Raw genomic sequence first — 26,152 nt, forward strand, 5'->3', positions numbered from 1 at the left:
AATTGTTGAGACTGTTAAGGTCAGTTTCGGCTATTTCTTCTGGTTCGCCGAAGGTAAGACCGAGATGTTGCAAAGCAAGAAAGTGCCCGGTGGTTTTCTCCTCACTTTCCTCCGACAATTTTGACAAATTGCGTCCGACAAGATGTTTAAACATTAATGCTTCTCTTACAATGTCCACTAAGAACAACTACGATTGCAGCAAGATGATCTCCCGTATTCTACTTCTGGCCGAAAAGCGCTAGAAAGCAAGAAGTCAATGGAGACCCAACTCTCCGTGTGAGCGGTGCAAGAGTGCTCCCTCTGGCTAGCTCATGGGTTTTGCAGTTGCCAGCGCTTCTGCTAGGACCAAGTACCCAAACAAGTCTGACGATGAAGTAACTTGTAGCCGTAGTCTATTATTGGTGTAGTCTTTGATGCAAGTCCCAACCTATAGGTCCTAAACAGCTATGTAAAGCAACCCATACCTACCTTACTCTCTCCAAGTTTTGAGCCTGCACGAAGGCTTTCTATCAAGGATAAGACCCAGGTGTCTCACCTTATCAATCTGTTGAAGACGCTAGCCTCCGAAAAAAGAGAGAGGTAAGTCTGGGATCATATACCTCTTAGTAAGTAAAACCATTTCAGTTTTACTTGGGTTGACGCCTAAGTCGCTTCTATTCACTCAGTTGAATACCACGTTGAGATACGCTTTGGTTCAGTTTGGTAACACCTGTCAGTCGCATTCCCCGAATTCCTTAAATATGTTGTTAACCACCAAAATCCAAAGCAGTAAGAAAGTACCCCACCCTTTGGGGTGCGGCTTTCGGAATGTCTTTATCCCACTACACTACGACCGTTCTCTCGCAAAGGTCTATATACTCATGGGCTTCTTTTTCTACCAAGTGCAACCAGGTCCTTCTCCATCTGATTTTTCCAACAGAGTGGAGGTCTTCCTCTTTCTCTGCTCCCCCAGCGGGTACTGCGTTGAATACTTTCAGAGCTGGAGTGTTTTCATCCATACGGACGACATAATCTAGCCAGCGTAGCCGCTATTTCTTAATTCGCTAAACCATGTCGTATATCTCATACAGCCCATCGTTCCATTGAATGCGATATTCGCCGTTGACAATGCGCAAAAGACCATATATCTTCCGCAGAACCTTTCTCTCGAGAACTCGTAATGTCGACTCATCAGATACCACTGAACCATATAGCAGGTTTTCGTTTGTCGAGAAAGAACTTTCATGAGCTGTCAACTAAAAATTTGAAGTTGTGCCCTGCTAGGGCTTCTGACAAGTGTATTATGGACCGCGGACCGAAACTCTGCTGGTTGTCTCGATTGTATCAACTCAGATGGACATGTTTGGCAGTAATTTTTTAAACCCATTAAAACTCAATAAACCCATAACTAATATTTATGCCTACAACAGGGAATGGATACTAAGAATGTAAGAATGTTAAACAGACTCACTAAATCTTAAAGTCACATTTTTCTGAAACCACTACTCTATTAAATTTATTCGTAGCTCTCACTAATGAGGTAGGTTCCCTCATTAATTGCACTGAACTAATTTTGCTTTCAACAAATTGACATTAGTGATTCAAAGCGACGCTCTCCGAGTACACAAATGCGAGAAAATTAAGAAAAAACAAATGAAATTCAATTGCATGTAAGCCAGAGTGGGATGTGTACTTGCACAGAAATTGAAATCTTTCTGAGAAACTGATATTAAACACTCATAACGGTGATTGTATTGCGGCATGCATGTGGTTCGATGAAGTAGTTCACAAGTCACTCACGTTCGACCGGCAGTTCTAAGTACGTAAGTTGCGACTAAAGGAGCAGAGGAAGGAGCAGTCGACAACGGCAGCCAAGCAGGAAGCCAAAAACACTGACTCCCCTGCTGCGTGCAACAACACAAAGTAAAATCTGTTGCATGGCCACGGAACCTATGGTGCTTCGAGTGCGTGTCACTGGTCCTCCTCGGCTTTTAGCTTGAACATAGAAAATTAGCCTCTTCACTCATTCCCGCTTCGGGTGCTTGTTTGGCTTGCCTTTGTGCGTGAGTCCATGGCCGCTTGGTATGCGACTCATCTCCGCGCTGGCAACATTACACCAATTTAACGATATCACGTACATGCGTTAACTAATGCTAACTACGCAGTTAAGCAGTCGTGAGGTAACGTTGACTACACCCACACATAAACATGCATACACATAGATATATATACTTAGGGATAGTTAGTTACAGAGCGTAGCTTGGCGCTCGTGCGTCGTGGTCTCGTAAAATTATGCCACAAGGCTAATGAAGGCAACTAGTTGGCCGGTCCACCGTTGGCTTTGAGTCGTTCAAGCGAAATTGTCATTTTCAGTTAAGAACCTTCAACTATGTCGGTTTAATGATACTGCTGATAATAGTTAGTTAGTGGCAGGCACGAAGCATTAAGACGGAAAGCGTGCGTGTGTCAACGCATAATCAATTTACATTTGTTTTTGTATATTTAGTATGCAACTATTTATACGAAATGCTAGTGAAATAGCTAATTAGACTACATTAGTACATATATATATGTATATCTACCATGCTTTCCATTTCCTTTGAAATTAGCTGTGTTAATTTCATTAGTAATGCTTTCTCATAACGGAAGTTCCGAACGAAAAGTTGCAATTTCGTCGGTCATTATGATATGTAAAATATTTTTACAATTTATGGCAAAAAAGATTTGCTTTAAAAGAAAAATTCTCAAAAATATTTATTGTTCGCCAAGCTAAAGCTAAAGTCCTTACTCTTAAGACGACTTTGAACCAGCCAACTCTGCTATTAGTTGAGTCCCAACTAAAACCCATTCAACAACACGGTGGATTTCATAAAATTGAACGGTTTATTTCTAGTTGCCTTATTTCTTATAGATTGGAACAACTTTAGTCTCTTCTCACGCGTTAAAACCTGAACATTCCCAGAGGTAATGATCTAACATTTCCCCAAACTTTGTTTTCAGTCTGTGTTCTGCAGATATTACGTAGCCTATTTCGGAGATGAGAACTCTGGAATAAGTGGATCATAATGAGATGATCCCTACCACGTTACTCTGTTTTTTCTTTACCAAATGTCTTTCTAATCTGATCACATATTGATGGTGTTCCAATGTTCCAATACCCCAAGTATTCCTTTATCTTCCATCGCTACAAGTAACCTTGAAAGGATCTAAAAGGTCTGAGACAGCTCTCAAGTTGAATATTCTTAACATTAGAATTTCCTTGATAACTTCCTGGTATGTGAGATGATAAGAACCTTATTCGACTTTCAGTTTATTTACGTTCGCTCTGCTTCAATGAGAATGTATTCATAGGAACATGTTACTCGATAAAGTCAGGGATGTCTGTTTTATTCTCGATTTACCCTTAACTCCGTGATCGCGATAATTTAATATATTTTGAAAAGGCACACGGCAACATTAAGGATCTAAGTCTTCTATATAATAAGAGGTGTGGTTGCACTTACTAGAAGGAACAGTAAACAGATACTTCCAGTAAATAGTAAATTTATTTTCATACAAAATTCAAAGTATTAATAATTTACCGAAGAATATAGACTTAACTTAAGTTTCATTACCGCAGATATATGTGTTCTTGTATAAAAACAGCTCCAAGCAGATCAACTCCAACAGAGAAGTGTATGTATCGAATGGGCACACAACTCCTATTTGCTTTCCACTGACTTGTCCTATGCTAGTTGCCTATACACCTCCGTTAATGACGATGGCATCAAAAAAGTTGAAGAAACAGTTCTCGAAAATCATCCTATTGTCATCAGTGAGATAGCAGAGGATCTCAACATCGATTCAACACATTTTTCTTTATGTTTTTGTTATGAAGCGTGTCAATGCTAGATTCGTACTATAATCGGTGAAACATTTGCAAAAAACGAATGGAATAGAGGCCATAGAGTTGGTCTCTTTGGCAGTTATTCCTTGATTTATACTCAGTTTGCCATTTCTAAATGAACAGAATTACTCAGAAACATCATCTATAGCGTTCAAATTTATTACCAAAATAATGGTTTGGTTCTACTGGTATCTGGTGAATGACATGCATGATGTCCAAGAACAAAATTTGGCTCGAAAACGTCTGATCTTCTCGGAACTTTTCAAGAGCCTATAGAGCGTAGTGATGTTACTTGGGAAGGTCTAACGGCTTCAGTTCTTGAACAAACTGTATTATGTACGCTTTCAATCTCGACGTAAAATGCACCAAGTCGTTCCATACGTCAGTCTGAGATGCTGCGAAAAGTACCTCTACTTGGATCACCCGTTATTTCTTCTTGAAAACATCATGTATAAGATTACATCATTTACTACATATGTATGAAGGATAAGATGTCATGAAATATCAATAGGGATTAAAGGAGTGCCATTTCGTACCCAAAGTTCTTGTGACGTATAAACTTATTTTCTGGCCAACAACTACTATAACATCTATGTTTACTGTTATAAACTGTTTCACATATTTGTTGTAACAATAGAAATGTTACAAATCTTCAAGAAACTCGTTAAACTCAGCACGGTATTCAAGTAGGATATTATTTGTAGAAGAAATTTATTTAAACACGCAAACTTCCCGCGACTTACCGGTGAGCAATTGCGTCAGTTAAACTTCCTGTGACTTTGTGTCCCCGTCAATACTGGCTAATATTAGTACGAAATGAATGCAGCAATTAAAGTTATGCCAACATTTAAATCACATTTAATGAGGTAACAATAAAAAGGCAAAAGCAATGAAAAGTTTTGGAAGCGCCCACGCTGCCACCCAAACGCCAGCGAGTAGCGGCCTCTCGGGCAGTTAATGTCATCGTGCCAGCTGTCGTGGGGGCAGCTCGTAAATTAGCTCCGCGATAATCAAACATCGTAAATCAGTGAAATTGTGCCCGTTGGACCGACCCCAACCGACCCGAAAATAACTGTACGTTCATCCTCGCCGCAGCGGTGGCACATTCCAGCTGTACTTTTCAATCCGCAGTCGATGCCGCCAGCTACACGGGTCACAGGTGTTGAGTTCACGCGCACCGTCGCGATAAGTTTGCAAAAATATGCATGAAAAGGTAAAAAAAAAAGTATAAAAATAAAAGCGTCCAATGTGCGTGGAGAAAATGGCATGCGAGTCTTTTATTTTTGTCATTACATTTAATTATTTCATTGCCTACAAAAGCGACATTTATGATTAGCCTTTATTAGCATTTTAAATGCGATTCGGCGGCTCGTTGAGCAACTTTTATGCCGTCTAATTAATATCCTCGTCGAAGGTGTGAGCCACAGAGAGTTCATAAGTGTTGAATGCTTAAACCAGGATTTCAATATGTGGTTGGCTTTAGGAAAGTCATGAAGATTCCCATTTGAATGTGTGTGACGAAATATAAAACATATAGACCCTCATATTAAGAAGGCTAATTTCAATAACAGCCGATTTGCTATTCCCATGGCTTTCCAAAGGTATGACTACCGAGTTATTCAAATCTCAGTCTAACGAAAACTGTAAAGTTAAGGAAAAGCCACTTTGAATATTAAAGTAGGCCATATCTTTTGTCTCATTGCATGTGTTCCAATAGGACAGTGACTAGTTAGAACTTCTTTAACAATGGCGATATTAACCTTAAAAGAACAAAGAATTAATGACCGCAAATTTCAACCAAAATATTAAATTATGGAAGCACCATTCATAAACTGTCAATCTCTGAGGTTGTGCCGTCAACGATCAGTTCAAACTGAAAAGAAACATGTACTTAGCCTTATAAAGGAACAGCGTGCATTAACTATTCAATATATGATTTAAAAAATTTTCGGAATACTTTCCCACACTCTCGGCAAAAATAAATATATTCTTGCTAAGACGTACGTAGGCTACACCTGCTATTGTCAATAGGCGAACCATTTCTACTAAATTTTTGAAAGAGGTTCCATACATTATCTGCAAACCCTTCTTTAAGGAACCGTCGCTCACCCTGGAACCGGTGGAGATTCTGCTTTTCGACGTAACCCCCAGTTTTCTTCGCTCTCCAACATGACGCAAATTACATTATTTACGTTTATTGGGCTAACCAGGTTTTCTACGGCGTTGCGTTTTCGTTGCCACCGTACACATTTAAAGAAAGTCGTCTGCTATTGGGTCGTTGTGTAGGCATGACGGCTCTTCGATTTTTCACATTTTATTTGTTTTTTTAAATATTCGGATAGCAGTTGCGTTGTGTAAAAATCGACGTCTCCAAATTTAGGACTTGTCCATATGTTTCAACCTCTTATAAGTTTGGCCGTCCATTTTTCGCGACCCTCACGTTCATTGCTATGCGAATATCGTGTCTTTCTTTATTCGTTCGATTGCGTTATTGTTATTTTCATCTACTTTTTTAGCTTTCACAAATTTTTTCTTTCGTGCGCTAGAGGATCAATGGAGGCATTAGCGCTTATGACTAATATTGCGTTACCTGACACAGTTCGGTAAGCTGATGGAACTCTTAGGGCTGCGATGCGCTTTACTCTGGCCAATACCTTACGCCGATTTCCCCTTTGCCCAACATACTGCTGCTCCATACAATAAGACGCTGTTGGTTGCCAATCTCAAGAGCTTTCTCTTATCTTTTATGGGCCCTGCTAAGATGAGAGGTGATTTTCGCTGCCTTTCCTGTGGCGTGCTGAATTTGCATCCAGAAAAGTAATCTGGGGTCTAGGCCTATGACTAGCTAGCTTACTGCTTTTTGTGGCCTGAGAATATGTTTAAATAGTCTTTCATAGACCTTTCCCGCTTTGTCGGTATGCTAATGGCAGGGGTTATCTGAGATATCCTTTTTCATTGCTGATTAGGACAAGTCGTTGTTTCCTCCAGATTCTGGAAATATTTCAGCGTCGAGGCAGGCGTTGTACGTATTTATTAGGACTGTTGGTCATTCTGCGATTGTATTTCTGCTTAGATCCCGCCCGGGCCGGGCGATTTGTTAATTTTGAGCTTGCCAGCGGCCAATTGCGGTATCTCGAAGGTGAACTGGGGGATTTCTGAACATCTTATATCCGGTTCTGATTCACTGAATCCTTTTGTCGTATGAGGGATAGAGTTGGTTTACGATGCCATCCATTTTAGAAGCGTTTAAAGCAGGTGTTGAATACTGACAGGTGTAAGGAAATATTTGTACATATTTAAAGAAGAACCGTAAAATGTTTAAAAGAAAAAAAAATTTTCGAATTAAAAAAACCTTCTTCTCCACTGGCGGCGGAGAAGTCGCTGAAACCTAAAACGGTAATTCTTGACTATTCAATGACCTACAGCAGAAGAAAACAACAAAAATTGACAAAATTACGACGTTTAAAAAATAAAATCGAATTTTACTCAGAATTTTGAACGTTTTTAATTTGCAAAAAAATATGTTTTGATGAGATGAAAAAACTGGTACAGAATATTCAGAAAACCATTGATTGCGACAAGATAATATAATATATTATAATCTAGAAAACACAGTTAAAGATAAATATACTGGTTGAGCTTATTGAACTGAGCCTTTGGAAAAGACTACAACTCAAAAAATATTTTAGAAACTCTTTCAAAATTTTGGTGTATTATTTTGAAAAGCATAGACCGTTAATATCGGGTGATTTTTTAAAAAACATAACTTTTTTTAAAAAAAAAGCATAAAATTTGCAAAATCTCATCGGTTCTTTATTTGAAACGTTAGATTGGTTCATGACATTTACTTTTTGAAGATAATTTCATTTAAATGTTGACCGCGGCTGCGTCTTAGGTGGTCCATTCGGAAAGTCCAATTTTGGGCAACTTTTTCGAGAAAAAACTGGCTTATTTCTGTTGACTTTAGACTTGACGTAAAAAAATATTAAAGGTGTTAAATCGCATGATCTTGGTGGCCAACTTACGGGTCCATTTCTTGAGATGAATTGTTCTCCGAAGTTTTCCCTCAAAATGGCCATAGCATCGCGAGCTGTGTGGCCTGTAGCGCCATCTTTTTGAAACCACATGTCAACCAAGTTCAGTTCTTCCATTTTTGGCAACAAAAAGTTTGTTAGCATCGAACGAAAGCGATCGCCATTCACCGTAACGTTGCGTCCAACAGCATCTTTGAAAAAAATACGGTCCAATGATTCCACCAGCGTACAAACCACACCAAACAGTGCATTTTTCGGGATGCATGGGCAGTTGGCCACCAAGATCATGCGATTTAACGCCTTTAGACTATTTTTTGTGGGGCTACGTCAAGTCTAAAGTCTACAGAAATAAGCCAGCAACTATTCCAGCTTTGGAAGACAACATTTCCGAAGAATTCGGGCTATTCCGGCCGAAATGCTCGAAAAAGTTGCCCAAAATTGGACTTTCCGAATGGACCACCTAAGACGCAGCCGCGGTCAACATTTAAATGAAATTATCTTCAAAAAGTAAATGTCATGAACCAATCTAACGTTTCAAATAAAGAACCGATGAGATTTTGCAAATTTTATGCGTTTTTTTTTAAAAAAAAGTTATCAAGCTCTTAAAAAATCACCCGATATATGCAAAAATAAGAAAATCAATTTTTTCGAAATTCATACAAAACCTTTTCCTGAACTTATTATAGCAACAAACCCTTAAATACAAACAATTTTGACAACAAATTATTTTAAAACATTTTAATTACTACTTTAAAACTGTAAATTCGGTCATATCTACATATGTATATGTATACAGCTATGTACATAGGTGTACACATATAACTTGTACATTTATATCTCATCAAAGTCTTTATCGTGTTAACCAAGTTTTACACCTTTCATAATGCTTCACCCTATTTAAATTTTCCCCCTATTTCCGCATAATCTATCACATATGAGTTATTGTTGCATACTTTTTAGCGCAACTTATCGAACTAGCTAAGCAAATTAGCCAAGTTCATTAAGATGCCCACTTCCAGCAGCTACGAATGATCTCTTCCTTTGAAAGCTTTACGAAGGAATTTGCTGCAGTCAGTTTATTTTTTGCTTGCGTATAGGTCGGTCGGGTTTGTGTAACGAGTGTAGTGAGTGAGATAGTGTATTAATATAATCAAATATTTTGCTATGAAAAGTGTTAACAAGTGTGAAATGTAGTAAGTGAGAGTGTTTATAAACATTAATTTCGACAAATACACCGTGTTAAGTGTTTGATGAGGGAAAAAAGATTGTGCAAATTCGATGTGCTGCGCAGCTAAGTGACGTTTCACAAAATGGCTGCCGGAGAGAGAGAGTAGCTGCAGCTTGCTGTGATACGGCAGAGAACATATACATACGTTCCCTGGATGCGGCTACTCACCGTATTTACAAATTGATGTGCATATATTAGTACACATGCTAGCACATATGTACATTTCGATGTACATACTATGTACATATGTAAGTGCGTGAGCGAATTATAGGGTGAGTCAAGTAATTAAGTGTTGTGTTAATATTTAGCTATCTTAACAAGTATATTGTACTTTATTTATTTTAAAAAACGAATATTTGATAAATAATTTAATTAATTTAATTTTAATTAAAAAATTCGTAAGCAATAGAAAAATATTAAAATGAGAACAAAAAAATTAAAAATGAATAACTTTCAAGCGGAGAAGCAGTAATAAATACTTTACTGCATCCGGATTGAAATACTTAATATTTATTTATGTAAATTGATTTTTAAATCCAGCTTCCAGGAATTCCTAAATATGTATACGTGAATTTGGTGTATTTTTGAAGGGGGAATTATGAGAGATAGACGGTGTTAGCCTTTTAGTTAAGGTTTCCGTCAAAAAATATTGAAGTTTTATTTTGTTTTATTTTGTTTTAGGAACGAGATTATCCAGCTTTCGAGCGTAATATTAGTTGATAAAAATCACATAAAACTTTTTCGTACAAATATGAAAAGGTATTGTAGATATTGAATATTTTAATACTAAAAAATTTAAAAATAATATAAATTTAATTTTAATTTAATTGAAATTTATTAAAATATATTAAAATAAAAAGTAATTAAAATAAAAAAAATATATAGTTGGAAAAATGTAAATGATATTAGTTAAAATTTCAATTTTAAATAAAATAATTTCAATTTTTTTTTTTCAAATATTTATGTTTTATTTTAGAAAGACCAGATCATCCAGCACTCAGCGATAACATCAAAGAACAGGTTTCGATTACAATTATAAAGAAGTCATTCTCAAAGATTGTCAGTTGAATATAACAAAATGTAAGTTTTTTATATAAATTTTTTTCAAAAAAAAATTATTTAACTTCTTTCCAGAACCAGACACCAACTATGCAATTGTGGGACTGAAAAACATACACAAAATATAATCAATCTTCGATTAATGATAAAAACGCCGATTACAAAAATTATAAATAGATTTCTTAAAAAATTTTCATCCGGTTAGTCATTGGTAAGTTAAAAAGTTCATTTTACATTTATAACTATTTTTTTTTTAATAACATGTTTTCATATTTATATATATTAAGTATATTCAAAATTTGATATTAAATAAAATATTGCCAATTAATTAAGAAAAAAAAATTTTAAAACGAAGTTTACAAAATTTTTACATATAATTTAAAGTTAAGTGACAATGAAGGAAAATTTAAAATATAAAAAAAAAAATTTTAAAAGTTTAACGAAACTTTTTTAATATTAAAGAGACAGCTTACTTTTTTCGAACATTTTGTGTACCTACTATAAAAGATATGGTAGTTAAAAAATTTAATTAAAATGAAATTTACAAATAGATATTGAATTGTAATTAAATTTAGATTTAATTCAATTTCAAATTTTTAAATTATTTATTTTTTTAATGGTTGATGCATTTTATAAATATTACAATTTTTATCAACACAGTTTTTCTAAATCAAAATATATTAAAATTTTAATTGAGAAAATTGAGAAAACAGAACTTGCATCGAATTTCATATTCAGCTTATTCTTAAAGTTTTTTCATTGAAAAATAATTTAATATTACAATTGTTTTAAAAAATATATTATCAACTTCATAAGAACTAATTTAACAAAATTGAAATCAGAATGGCTTTTGGCAAATTAAACCACTAAAAATTTAGTATTCAACTAATATATTGAAATTGCCCACTATAAGATGGCCACAATATTCCAACCGTGTCATTTCTTAAACTCCAATCGATTTTCGAATTATTAGTGCAATTGACTCAAAGCAGCAGAAAACAATATAAAAAGCATAACTCAAAAGAGTAGTCAAAATATGGATGCTCATACAGTAGTACATAACCATACATATGCCCAGCACTGGCAATAAAATCATATTCCATAAATTGCTACTAACAAAATTCAAGCAACCTGCAGCTTGCCAATAGCTTCCAAGCACTTTCCATGCATGTATGTATATGTATGTGTATATGTGCGTGTGCGTGGATTTAAGAATGGCAATTGCAGGCGCAGACATTTTAATGTATCTGCCTGTGTACCAACAGCGACAGCATCAATTTCAAAGCAGCATGCAATTGTCAACAAAGACCACACAGCCACAGCCACAGCCACTTTTGCCTTTCATGTTTATTCATAAATATCAAGCTCCCATACAGCGCTTAGTTGAATGCAATATCTGCTAGTAAAAGCAAAGTGCCGCCGAGAGCCATGCCAAGTGATAAAAGTGAAATAAAATAAATTGTCAAATTCAAAAGTTAAGGAGTTTATATCTGTTTTTCCTAGCGTTTATGTGTGTATAATCATGTGCAATATCTATATACATACATATGTGTGTATTTTTGCCAAAAATCTGCAACCCAAAGAATTTAAACAAAAGAGGAGCTCAGTGTGTTGCTTGCTTTTGGCATTAAACAGAAAGAGCAAGCTAAGCAGGATATCGGGTATTATTGGAAGCAAAAGCTGTTCTTATATGTATATATTTTTAGTCTATATAAGAACCAAATACTACTGTGGTGTCATATTTTTAAACATTTTGTTGCCAAGAAATTTCAAAGATGTTTTCTCTCGCTCCCTTGGCCATTGTCAAGTGCAATATTTTAGCGCTACAAAGCCACTGTCAGTTAGCATATTTTAAGGTTATGTTGAATTTTATTCTAAGTTGTATGAAGGACGCTTGCAAAAGCATGAAAAATACCCATTAGTCATATAACTTTTTATATCGAAGAAAATTTGTTATGTCTTTCTAAATCTGAAGTACAATTTGGTAAACTGTTGATTTTGTTCGATTCACTAGTTGAATTGATATGTTCGCAGAAATTAAGTCGGATCTAAAAAACCACATATCTCAGTTCAATTCCAAGCATGAAATTAAGTTGATCTTACTATTTTGCAGAGATAACCTAATTAGAATATAAGTATTTTGATATCACATTGTCTACAAGATAAGGCTGAAATGCGTTCTCAAAATGCTCACCTGATTAATTTATGTAAGCGTCTAATTATCAAATATCTGCTCGTATTATGTCTTTAAGTTATTACTAGCGAATGAGCTGAAGAATTTTCCTTACTTAAGGTATTTTTTTAGATCTCTGCCTACCTACTATCTCACAATGTGTGGTGGCAGACGGACTAATTGAGTTCAAAAACACATTTTTTCTTTTTCATTGAGATAAACTTTCCTTCCTAACTCATATGCAACTTGATTTCTTGAACAAATTCAGAACTAGAAGCTTCTATATTGGTTTTTCTAAGATCATAAATGGAGAAGATTTCTCTCTTCTATCGTCCTATACGGCTGGTACTATAGTTTCAGTGAAAACAGTGATACGTGAAAATTGTGCAGTTCGGGGACTTTCGAAACAGTTTTTATAACAAATAAGCTAGTGATTTTTGAATTTTGGCATTCGGATACTTCTGTTATCCTCGTTGGATCACCTAACATTCCTTGGATGAAACATTTTAAGGGACTGCAGCTTATTGCGACACTGAGTCTTCGCTAAAATTGCTATGAAGTTTGTAACACCCAGAAAGAAACGTCGGAAACCATAAACAAATACTCTTCTCCTTTATTGGCGTAGACACTACTTACGCGGTTATTGCCGAGTTTACAATAGCGCGCTAGTGGTTCATCCTTTTTTACTGTTTGGCGCTTATTGAAAATTCAGACTGTAGCCAGGTGCTTCTGCACTCTGTTCGAAAGATCAGATGGATAGATACACTTTCCTTTTACTCTGCCTCCCCGAGCGGGTACTGCGTCGAATACTCTCAGTGCTGAAGCGTTTTCATCCATTCGGACGACATGAGATAGCCAACGTAGCCGCTGTCTCTTATTTCGCTGAGCTATGCCATATATCTCGTACAGCTCATCGTTCCATCGAATGCGATATTCGCCGTTGCCTCTGTGCAAAGCACCATATATCTTCCGAAGAACCATTCTCTGGAAAACTCGTAATGTCCACTCATTAGATGTTGTCAACGTACATGCCTCTGCACCATATAGCAGGACGGGAAGGATGAGTGACTTGTAGAGTTCGAAAGAAAAGAAATATTAGTTGAGTTGACTTAGTGCCTTCGGGCTCAATTAGCGCTGTAAGCGCCATTTGGATAAAACAAACTGGAACCTTTCAATGATGTCCGAAGGTTACCCATTTTATAAGCGATCGTCTTTAAAAATTTCTAGTGAATCGAAATGCTTTTTAACGAAGAATATCTCGATAGTAATACTGAAAATTGTCGGTTTCATCTAAAATAAACATTATCTCGTCAGTAAATATGACGGGTTTTCATTCGGTGTCCCAATAAAGCAACTTTTCAGCAAACGAAAGGCGCGCCAACTTATACCTAAGGTCCCGGTGCAATCCTCATCTATTTATCTTTCTTATCTTACGTTCTTCTAAAACACCAATCGCATGATTTGTCAAACTTCTTTCTATTTTATTAGGATGGTCGGCTAGTTCGAGGTACTTTAACATAGGTTTTGGGCAATTTTCGATCGCATTCTTGATCATTTTCAGCCTCGTAGCAAGGTTTAGTATGGTCATTCCAGTTTTTTTGAATGCCAATAAGGAGGTTGTTACGTAGGTTGCTATATACATATCGTCACCTGAAATGCAAAATAACGTATCATCAAAAAATTCGAAATTGAATGTCTTATTGATTACGCTTTACCACTTCAAATTACTTACATAATATTACATATGTTCAACATTTTCTGGTTCTCCGATCAAATATAAACTAGTTTTAACCAATATTAAAATTGTCTTTCACTCATGTTCCATTTTATTTCGGGTTTCATTCATGCCACTGTAAATTTCCGAAAATGTTGTTACGTTATTTTGCATTTCAGGTGACGATATATTTCTGGCATAATAATGTAAATAGGCATACATATTTATTAACGAAAATGTTTTTTTTATTTTATTTTTTTTTTAATTTTTTTTTTATTTTGTTTTTTTTTTGTCGATTGCTGTTTTGTTTCGGGCTCATACGCATAGATCCATGATTCGTCACCTGTGACGATCTTATAAACGTCTATTGAAGCACCGCGATCGTATTTGTTCAGCATTTCTTTACACCAATCCACACCAGCCTTTTTTTGAGCGATTGTCAAATTGAGCGGGATCCAACGAGAACAAATCTTTTTTACGGCCAGGTGTTCATGCAATATCGTATGTATGCTGGTGGGAGAAATGCATAGGCATGCCTCTATCTGAAAGTATGTTACATGACGGTCTTGCATTATCAGTTCACATACGGCATCGATGTTTTCTAGCACAACGGCTGTTTTTGGACGACCTTCGCGGAATTCGTCTTCGAGCGAGCGTCGGCCACGATTGAATTCGTTGTACCAGTTTTTCACAGTGCTATAGGATGGTGCTTCATAGCCATACACAGATTTTAGTTCATCGATGCACTCTTGTCGTGATAATCCACGTCGAAAGTTGTGAAAAATGATCGCACGAAAATGTTCACGAGTTAATTCCATTTTTTGGCCGAGATGAATATTTAATTCCCTGTAAATAAAACAATTCACGATTAAAGGACAAAACGTTCTGAGTGATGTTATGCTAAAAAATGTCAAACTTTCCAATGGAAATATCAGATTGCACCTGGCAACACTTAGTTTTGCCCTAGGCCAGAATATATATAGCAGCCCTCATACCGCATGGCATTTCTGTATAAGAACTTGCATTTCTAATATATTGAATTTCCCTTTAAAACTTTCTTCAACTCGCGACAATATATGTAATCTCTCTTTCAACTTATTTTCATATGTATTTAAATATATGTATATTTATTTTATTTCACATTAGCTTATGATAATAATTATAATATATAATATATTGCAAATTCACTTATAATCATTTAGCTGCCACATTATTATAATGGATCGATATCGGTTTCTTCTATTGTCGACTTTCTAAATTGCAAACGATCATCAATATCGATGAAATATGTCGGTATGGAACCGCGTCCTTTAACAAATGTTACGCCTCTGTACACACAATGGATGTTGTGAAGTGTCAAAATGTTGGCCGTTTCCTCAGTGACTTGAATTAGGTTAGCCACGCCAGTGGAGTCCATCCGCGCCGCCATATTCACAGCATTACCCCATATATCATAATGCGGCTTGAATAAGCCAACAACACCGGCCATAACGGGACCATTCGCTATACCTTATGTGAAGAGCAAGTCAATATGTATATTTTGCTATTCAAATCATTTTAATACTTATTACCAATGCGTAAATCGCCAATAACTTGACTTTCGCTGTCGTGATAGAAATTATTTTTGTTGAAGTTGTCCATGGCACGCAACAGACTCAAACCAAAGCGTGCCATAACGTAAACGACGTCGTCATCGGTGATCGGCTCCTCGCCATCATTGAACATGCGCACCGAGCGACGTCGGGTCGTGCCGCCAGTCGTTGAAGACTTATCCGCAACAGCGCCAAATAAGTCACTGATGTTTGCTGTTCTGTTGGCTTGGTGTTATGCAATAACAATAACAAAAAAAAATAAAATTAGTTAAATTAAATTTAAATACAATCAAAAATTTACTTACCCAAATGATCTCTACGCCAATTGTAGGCGAATGAGAAAGCACTCGCGCGCTGTTCTAGCGAGCCTCTATGCCCTGTGCCGGTGGTATTCAGCCCACAGGCCGCCATATACGTCCAGCCGGCGACTTTGATTTTCTCAATTTTATGCACGCCTTTGAATGAGCTTAACTATATATTGAAGATTGTCCAAGTGATTATTAAGGGCTACAATATAGAGCAGCTTACCACTTCATCGAAATCGCAAATGATTTCGTTCAAAACTCGCATGCCGACAACTTCAATGTCGAAATTCAGTATGGTCGCAAAGATGACAGCCACATTCGAGTATTCCTCGTAGTAGAGCTTGTTGGTCAACTGATTATCCATATAAATGTCGACTAAAACAAAAAATAAATTGTTTGAGTACTAAAAGTAAAAAAGGTTAGGTTGGGTAGAGAACGACCGAAAAATATCTTTCATTACCGAGTCGAATCGACTACCAACCATAAAACCGACTATTTTGACCCAACATTCTCAGTTTTTAAATTAAAAATTCTTGTTGCACTTGATAAACTTTTTAGTTCTATCTAAAATTCTGGATCGGTGACGCTGTGCTAAAAATTGTGGTATTTTTTAAGGGTTTTCAAAGTAAAATAATTTTTTTAGGTCTTTAGACCAAATAGTTTCATTATTAAGCTTATTGAGATGTTATTATACTTATGTAGACCTTCAAAGCCCTTACTACTAAAGGTTGCCAAAACTACTTGTTGATCGACTACCCATAATTCCCTTACTAATCAGCCTAAGAAGCACATAAGAAACCTACCTTTGAATGCACAAGGTGAATATCGGCATAGCTGAGCCTCAGTTTTAAAGCATGATTGCTAAGTGAGAAGAGATAAGTACCCTCTAACCCAGCCCGATTTATGCTGTAAGGCTACAAATTCATTCGGACGCAAACTGTATTAGTTGTATAGAAGAAGGTGAGATGGAAACATTAAAGCATTTTCTCCTTCATTGTTCAGCTTTTGCAATGACGAGGTAGAAACATCTCGGCAGTTATAACCGCTTGGCAATTATAGCGCTTTGTGGATTCATGTGGGTTCCTGTGATCAATTGTATAGGAATTCTAGGTACTACAATGGACCGGATTTAAACTGCCTGGGTGAGATACCTGATATTTCAACCAACTTAACTTATAGATTTTGGGATTTTGGAAAACATGTGATATATTTTTACCCCCGAGATGGTATGAGAGGGCTTTATACGAGCCGTTGTCAAAATCGGACGATGGGCGTGGCACCGGTCACTTTTAAGTAAAGTCACATTGCAAAAACATTACATGAATAGTACCTTTGAAGGATGCCGCTCTATTTCCAGAAATTATGCAAATCGGGCCAAAACAGTTCCAGCCCCTACATACCGAATATGTTGACCCCAATAATATAGTTGACTTTTGACCAAAAATATTAGTGAATGTGAGAGATATATAACTTAAATGCAGAGAGAATTCTTTCCTAATGATAATAAGACTGAATATTTTTGTGAAAAAACGGTTAAAATTGGGTGAAAATTTGACCTTATATACCTATTATAATATAAAAATTTTCGAACTTCCGGCTGACTTTATACCGCATATATCGGGAAATATGTGAATTATCTTAATAAAATTGATCCTTAATAAAATTTATCCTGATAACGGAGCGTCTTTGTGCTTAGAATGAATAAAATCGGGTGTAAACTCGCTCTTGACCCCATATAACTAACAAGTTTTATGTATCTGAAGGTTCTTCCCTAACTTTAATGCTTGCAAGTTGCAAGAGTATGAAATAGTTGGTTATACCCGAACTTAGCCCTTCTTTATATGTTAGACATATATTGGATTTATCAAAATTTTATTAAATCAGAAAATTCCTCACCTATATGCGATGGCAAAATATTACTGACCAATCGGGAAATCGTCTCATTTGTTAGTTTAGCATTTTCTTGTTTTTTCTTCAATTCACGTTTCCAACTAAAAAAAAGGCAAATAAAAAGAAGAATATACAACAAACACCATCTAAGGCACTTTCACTTAACGGCACTTACTAATAATCCACCCTGGAAATGAACTCTTTTTGCCGACTGATCATGTTGATTACGATGAGCGTCAGGACGGACACAAATATATGCGAATATTCGGGATAAAGATGAGTATTACAACTCAGGCTGCGTTCGTAGACAAAGTCATACAAAACCGTTACGATAATTATGTAACTAATGAGTGTGAATAGGCCAACAGCTATTTTAATAATATAAGTTATGCCCGAGAATAGGAAATTTAGAAACAGATTCATAATAATGCACTCGGTGACAGCCTGAAAATATCGTTAAGAATATGAAAACATAAAGATGACTTAATATCAAAGAAGCACGCACCCAAGTATTGAAGCACAGTATATCCCGGGTGCCATCCTCAAAAAGCAGAATCTCGATTTCCTGATTTTCAATTTGAAAGCGATCGCAATCTAACTGATTAAATGTATATTAGACGAAAAATGATTTAGCCTCACATACAATTAGTATGACAACCTCTATGAATTACTTTGCTTACCAGTTGTATTAGTGTATAACTTAACTGTAGCATTAAAATGCCCAAATAAATGCAAATGCGTACATTGAAGACCCTTTGCGTGAATTCGGAAAGTCCATAAATCCAACGACTGACTTTATTGCGCGGTTTCATGTGAAACCAATTTTTTCGACAGATCTCCCACAATTTCTTGTACCAGACCAAGCCCAGAACTAACAACATCAATATATTTCCAATAGCCACTAAGACCCAAAACTTTAGGCTTTGTCTGTAAATGAAATTTGGACCGTTACGAGTACATAAGAGAGAGTATTTTAACTCAGCTCACTTACTTGGCATTAATGGCCTGCATGGCAATTGTACACAAAATAATTATATATGAAACCAGTACGCTGTACTTAAGTTTAATATCCGGTTGGAGCATATAGTTGTGTTCCCAGCGCCAATTCTTGAAACACATAAACCACCAGGAGAAATTCATACGAAAGTTGTGCTCTTCTCGCTCGAAACGCGTGAGATGTCGCGATTTTCCAAAGAATATGCGATGGAATCTGGAAATCGGAAATGATTATAATGGTTTAAGAGTTAGAGTGGTTAAGTTTCTAAAAGAGGACGTAACAAGTAAATCATGAAGCCAAGGAAAAATGATATTATACAAAACAAAAATAAACAATAACAAGTAAGTAAGGGCTAAGCTCGGGAATAACCGAGCATTTGATGCTCTAGCAACTTGTATAGTTGAAAGCCGGGGAAATACCTTCAGGTCCTGGCAAGATTTGTATTAATTAATGTTGCAAAACATTTCAACCTAATTAACTCAATTGAGATATTAGTGATATAAACTCAGTCAAAGCTAAATTTAATATATGCCTTCTATGGAGATTACTTCAACCAAAGAATGAGAAGACCCAACTTCTTGCTGACCTAATGAAAATCATTATATGTAATATAAAAGAGTTAGGGAATATATGAATCAATTTCGCACATTTTCAACATTAAAGTATGGTACATCCAATAATATACTTTCATTTAATTTTGCTGGATATTTTGCACTTTGACCGATATGTATGGTGTGGTTGCCTTTGAAATTCTTATATCATTGTTATCAATTTACTTTATCTTGAGGTCTCGCATTATTCTGGTAGAACACTACATATTTTCTAATGATCCATTCTGGTCTCTTCTATTCAAGTTCATAACCCAATTTGTCCAGCTGAACACAATACATTTCAGAATTAATCGTGGTATGATCAGGCAAAGGCACAAAATAAACGATACTTTGAATTACCGTCAAACTTCTCCATCCTTTTTGGACAGTGTTTGCTTGAACTTTACATTCTTCTGAACCTATTTTCGTGACCAATAACAATGCGTTTCAAAAATGGATCACCTCTTTGGCGTTTGATGAGAAAATCATTGCACTTAATGCGCCAAAGCAAACTTCGTTCTGTAGAAATAAGGTTAACACATATGCCTAGCTTTGAAACTAGTCCTATACGTTTCTTGTGCCTGTGAATGGTCGCGTTAGACAAATTTAACCTTTGAGAAAGCTCTTGTATTAGGTTTCGACGATTTGCATAGACCAACGACTTTATTTTATCCACATTGGCTTCAAGAAACCTTCCAGGAAGGTCCCGGAAGGAAATTTTGCGAACCAATTATGGCATTGGCGTTCGGTCAACTCGTCTTTATTCGTCGAAATATTTTTGTCTAGGTTGGTTTGACTGTCAGTGACACCTATGCCAAATGTCACATCAAAATAATCATTACGTCAAGTGAATTGGGCGATTTTTATGATGAATGAAATTAATCCACAAAGAAGTTCTATTTAATTTTTTGTTCAGAATGTTGGAAAAGCCTTCGCGATAATTATCACCAGCAAGTGTTTTTGATTGGTAAAAATTATTCAAAGGAGGTCGAGAATGTCTTGACCACGAACCCCGTCCAAGACGGCAATTTACATCAACTGATGATCAAAACGTTAATAATATAAAGAAATTGGTGATTCAGATTCAACCATTAACAGTTAGAAACCTGCCTAGCATTGTTGGAATATCGAAAGGATCAGTAAAACCATTTTAAAAGAAAGGTGACAATCAGGTCACTCAACGTTTTCAAAAAACAGCGTCGCGTTAACGTCTGTAAAACAATGTTTTTCGACTACCAGGATATCATGAAAAGTGTTATTACTGGCGATGAGTCTTGGATCTATGGTTACGACCCGAAAACAGTCGATCAATTGGCCGAATATCGTGGCAAAGATCAGCCGATGCCGAAAAACCACGTGAAAAAGGTCAAATGCCAAAGTAATGTTGAAAGTTTTCTACAATTATTGAGGTGTAGTGCACTCCGAATTCCTTCCGACTGGCCAAACTGTCAACAAGGAATACTACGGGAGTAGCTGTAATACCGGCTTTCCTGGAGCGCCAATGCACATATATATGTAAGAAGTTTCATCAAGATATCTAAATTGTTACTCAAGTTATCGCTTGAGTAGACAGGCAAACGGACAGACAGTCACCCGGATTTCAACTCGACTCATCATCCAGTTAATTTATATATGTATGTATATATAAACCTATATCTATCTCGCTTAGTTTAAGCTTATACCTACAACCATTAGGCGAAGATAACTATTATAGTTTGTGAAAAGATGTGGCAAGAGTATAAAAAGTTTAGATAATAATTAAAATCTAAAAATTGTTGCAAAAATATTGAATTTCTTGGTACTCACTGTAAAGTTTCGACCGGAATGCTCGTACTCTCCCGGCGCATCTCCATATCCACCATTCTTTGTATTATGTCACCGGAATAAACGGTTTTCAGATCCTGCACGACAAAAATAAAAACGAAATATTGGCATAAACTAAAAACATAATACTGAAATATTAAGCCAAATCATACCGCTGCCGATCCCAATGGTGAGCCCTTCAGAAACGAAAACCTACTCATCAGTGTATTATTTGATATCGTCTCCCTATATTTAGTCTGTTATAAAACAAATTCAGCACAATTATTACTAAATACAATAAAATCGCAAAGAACTTACCATTGGAGGCGGTATAATCAGATACGTACGTATGCTGTGTTGTTGTAATAGTGGATCATTGATGGCTTTCTCTGTACCATCTTCATATTGGAATTCATCATCCAAACGTTCGAGTGTTTCGCCGCTAATGTGTACACGACCGGGTACGCCAGTATTCTCCAAACGATTAGCGATTTCAACATCTTTCGAATAAATATCGAATTTCCATTTAGTGGCGCCAATCACGCCCGATAACACGCTACCCGAATGCACGCCAATGCGTATGTCCATTTCCAAGTCCCTGGTATCGCTGTAGCGGTAACATGTACATATATATTAGTGTGTTACCAGAAATTTTACAACAGTTAAGGCTCACCGCTCCGTGTGGATCTCCTGTATCATGCGTAGACCAAGACGCACACAAGCATTGGCGTGATCCTCATTGGGTATCGAGACATTCGCCACACAATAGTAGCAATCGCCCAAAAACTGTATTCTCAGCACATCCAAATCCTGTAAGGGATTAAGTTCTCTTGTAATTAAGTTCTTGAGTGAAAATTAGTGGTGTAACTACCAGCGCTGCATCATCAAATCTAACGTAGAGATCGTGTAGCGTCTCCACCAGTGTTTTCACATCCACAGTTGTGGTTAGTTTGGTATAGTTGACCATATCAGCGTAGAGTATTGTCACATCGTTGTGTGTTTCAATGAAGAGTTTTCTATATAACAATCTATTTCATAAAGAGTAGATAAAAAATTACTCCTTTGTAATTAAATTAAATTTTTATCACAAAACTATCTTTTCAGACTATTTTTCTAGAGAACATTATAAACATCATTCTATATAAGTATATAAAGCCTACACTAAAGAGAAGTTAAAAAAACCCTTGAGATGAGACATAAAAAGTTTATCTGTTTAACACAGTATCTGAAATCCTATTGCTTAATAAGCTTTACTTCGCCCCAATAGCGTTTAGAGCACCTCTCTTGAGTCAAAGTTAGAGACCCCAACTTTTGCCAATGGCTTCTCTATAGCTATACAAGGCAATCGATGCATTTTTTTCTCTTCAATATTCGGCTTCCATGAAAGTTTCCAATTCAGGATGAGCCCTAGATATTTCAATGTATTCGCTGATTGCAGACGGATGTCTCCCATTCGCAGCAGCGGTGTCGGCGGGATCTTGTATCTTCTAGTGAATAAACCATCTCGGTTTTATTTCCTCACCCTTCCAAATCAAAGATTTTAGTTCAAATTCGGGAAAACTTGACGAAGTAACTGAGTTCAGTAAATTTTAAAAAATTCCAATAGTTAAAAAAAGGACATTAGTTACTTCAGAGGTACTAAAATTCATAAGAATATAACAAATTTTATTTTAGAATGAAGAGTTATCACCAACACTCTATCCTCTAGAAAATTTGATGCAAACTCCATAATATCCTTAGAAAGAAGTTGGGACATTGGCATTCACTCAAGTGCTTAAAAGTGCTGGACACCCTCAGCTGCCAACTGAGCGCTCAATCGTGTTTATCGAGAGCGCCGGCATATATTTTCTCTTCAGCATTCATACTCACTCTGCTTCTCGCTGGAAAGACGACCGTCTGCGCGAAGTTAAACTCGTGCGTGTTAAACGCAATTTTATATCCTCCTCTATTTTATCAGCAATTGGTGCCGGTATCATGCTTAGTAGTAATATTTTCTATGCAAATGGAAAAATTATAATTTAAAAAACACGAACTTTTGTGAAAAATCCAGTTTTTTTATAAAGCACCTCTTGAGTTTTGGCAGCATGCAGCAGAAGATCCTCTTCGACACACTCACGCTTGTCTATGAAGGTTTGTCTTATCACTATTTCACGTGGTAAGCGAAAAAATAAACCCAATAAGTTGAGCCCCACCATAAACATGATTTCCGATATGATTTTCTCTTCGTCCATATTGGTGCCGCCATCAACTTTCATGCGATGCGTTATCGTCAGGAATAAAACAATATAACACAGTGATATTGTAACGCCCAAAATGAATGGATGACGATGATTAAAAAACGGCATATATATGTAAACTGAATAGATAATGAAACTATAAAATATCGGCACAAAGATCTCATAACGGGTGACGGCATGAAACACCGGCACGGTTATATCTGCAAAGATGGATAAAAAACAACACGGATTATTTGTAATTAATTGTAATTTCATTTGCATATTTCTATTTCTTGACTAACCCATTGTCGTAAGAAATATCATTGACAGAACTGCTACATAAATAATCCAAGCAAATTTCGTAATCGCCCGCTTCCATATGCCTATATAAATTACCACGACAGACAAAATCGTGAATACCATATATATGGATATGTCAGTTGCCGCCTGAAATCGAATTTATTTAGCGAATATTTCAATAATCATTTTTATTGTGTAAAAAAATTCATTAAACCTCGTCAGAATTGACCAACAGCACACAATAGATGACCGTTATGGTGATGAGTACCGTCAAAAAGGTGGTCAATTGTATTCTTAGCAGGCGCGCCATGTAGGTTTGGTAAATCTTCTCCACGTCATATTTGCGGCAATATTCCTGCAAAAAAATTTCAGCACCTTTTACCTACAGTCCATTTAAGGTTTATGCTTTGCGTCTTACCCTCAACACGCCCAGCTCATTTTTGCCCTTGAACTGATGTGTCACATCGTCTAATATTGTGCCAACATTGACCGAAGCTTTACGATTACGATCGTAAGGTGCATACATCGCTTTGAGAAAAATTAAATTATAACGAAAAAATCATAATGACACTCTCAGCTGATAGTATTTATAATTGAATTGTCGTTCGCTTTTCGTTTTATACTATTCCTTTCATATTTGACGGAACACACTCTCTATTTCGTTTAACAAGTGTTTACATTCATGCTTACGGAACTGTAAGAGTATAAAGTTTTCGAAATACCGACTTCGAATAAAACAAGAAAAAAATGTTAACTTCCACCACACCGAAGCTATAATATCCTTCATAAGAATATTTTTTACAGCAAATTAGGATTTAAAAAAACTTTATTTTTATTTATATCGGTCAATATCGAAATAATATTCGTGAAGATATTCCGTACTAGGATTTGAGTTTGAGCGGTCAGTTGTATGGCAGCGATATACTATAGTTCGGATATATATATGTAGTAGCATTGTCTTAGGAAATAATCCATGCCAAATTTGTGAATATACTTGTATATTGTCAAATAAAAACCTTTCCATACAAAGACTTGATTTTCGCAGCTCAGTTTGTATGACAGCTATATGTTTTAGTGATCCGATCTGAACAATTTTTTCGAAAACTGTAGCGGTACTCTAGAAAATAACGTATGCCGAATTTTGTGAAGAATTTCTGTCATATGAAAAAGTTTTCCTAAACAGGACTTCACTTTGATCGATCAGTTTGTATGGAAGCTATATGCTATAGTGGTCCGATATCGGCGGTTTTGATAGGAGAAATGGACGAGTGCGTAATTTCAGATCAATATCTTAAAAACTATGGAACTAGTTTGCGTATATACAGACAAACGGGGATGATAAACCGACTGGTTAGGTAAGGTTGTGTTATATCTACTAATCTTTAGTAATGCCAGATGGTGGTTCGTTTTAATTTGAGCTGAAGTATTTTTCCTACGTAAACTATTTTTGTGATCTTCCAGAGCAACTTGATATCTAATTTTGATACCTCACATACTCCTTTGAACTGCGAAGCTACTACATGTTTAAGACGAGTTATAGATATGGATGTTTAGAAGAATTGGAGGTGATTAAGAGTATCTCTCCTGCTTACTTCCCTACACCTTCTGCATCTGTCCTCATTACCAATGTCCATTCGACTCGCATCTGATGCCAGTAGGTTGTGACCTGTCACTAGGCCAACAACTATCCTGCGATTCATTCAAGACCGTGTAAGAAAAAAACATGCGTGCTTTTCTTCGAAACTCTTGCACATGAGCTTGGCGATCCTGCAAGTCCTTGTGTCTTGTGTCAGCCCTTTCGGAAATTTCTTTACGTATCGTTTTTAGCGACTTGTATTTTCCTGAAACGTTTCGGTTGCCAAGCGGAAGTCACTATTGGCAATCTCATCGGCTATTTCGCTTCCCGGAATGCCTTTGCGGCCTGAAACATTCTAAGGACATTCTCTGACGCAATGCATTATAGAATTATTACCTCAATTGCCGCCTGGCTAGCGGCGTATGTATATATTGATCTTCTTTATGTTGTTTCCTGCATTGTTACCTATCTCTGCCACTTTCCTCGCAGCAAAGACTTCCACCTGAAAGATACTGCAGTATTCTGGAATCTCGAAAAGTCGCCTGAGGTCTAACTCCGAGCAATAGACTTCGGCGGCCTCTCCATTAAGTCGTCACGCTGGTAATTTATTCGTGTATATAAACCTTTCAGGTCTCCTACCTAGCTGTAATAAACTATATACATTATGTAATTCGTGGTGTATTAAGTTTGTTTGTTTGGTTTATAATTAGAAACCACATAGGCGAATATTGCTGATGAGGGTTACAATAAATCAACGGACCATACGTCTTCAACTCTCATTGGAAACTTACTTTTCCTAATAAAACATTT

At 36.3% G+C, this 26,152-nt stretch overlaps 2 protein-coding genes across 2 annotated transcripts in view; one reads left to right on the forward strand and one right to left on the reverse strand.

Annotated features, from left to right (window-relative positions):
• The window catches only part of LOC126757502 (semaphorin-2A), a 297,429-nt gene that overhangs the window by 22,241 nt on the left and 249,036 nt on the right, over positions 1-26,152 (forward strand). Inside the window, exons 2-3 of the mRNA XM_050471467.1 lie at positions 10,104-10,207; positions 10,262-10,397. The gene's annotated coding sequence lies outside the window, so the exon portion shown is untranslated. The remainder of the gene's footprint in view (positions 1-10,103; positions 10,208-10,261; positions 10,398-26,152) is intronic.
• LOC126754456 (adenylyl cyclase X E-like) lies at positions 15,287-24,292 on the reverse strand. The gene is given in 19 exon segments (XM_050466424.1): positions 15,287-15,582; positions 15,645-15,890; positions 15,953-16,136; positions 16,194-16,345; positions 17,867-17,961; positions 18,036-18,304; positions 18,366-18,458; positions 18,541-18,787; positions 18,852-19,121; positions 21,254-21,348; positions 21,424-21,507; positions 21,569-21,857; positions 21,924-22,060; positions 22,122-22,278; positions 23,120-23,244; positions 23,317-23,687; positions 23,769-23,913; positions 23,981-24,121; positions 24,185-24,292. Coding segments are annotated over 19 exon segments (3,504 nt in total).

Source organism: Bactrocera neohumeralis, chromosome 4 (genome assembly GCF_024586455.1).
Source record: "Bactrocera neohumeralis isolate Rockhampton chromosome 4, APGP_CSIRO_Bneo_wtdbg2-racon-allhic-juicebox.fasta_v2, whole genome shotgun sequence".
Lineage (NCBI taxonomy): Eukaryota > Metazoa > Arthropoda > Insecta > Diptera > Tephritidae > Bactrocera > Bactrocera neohumeralis.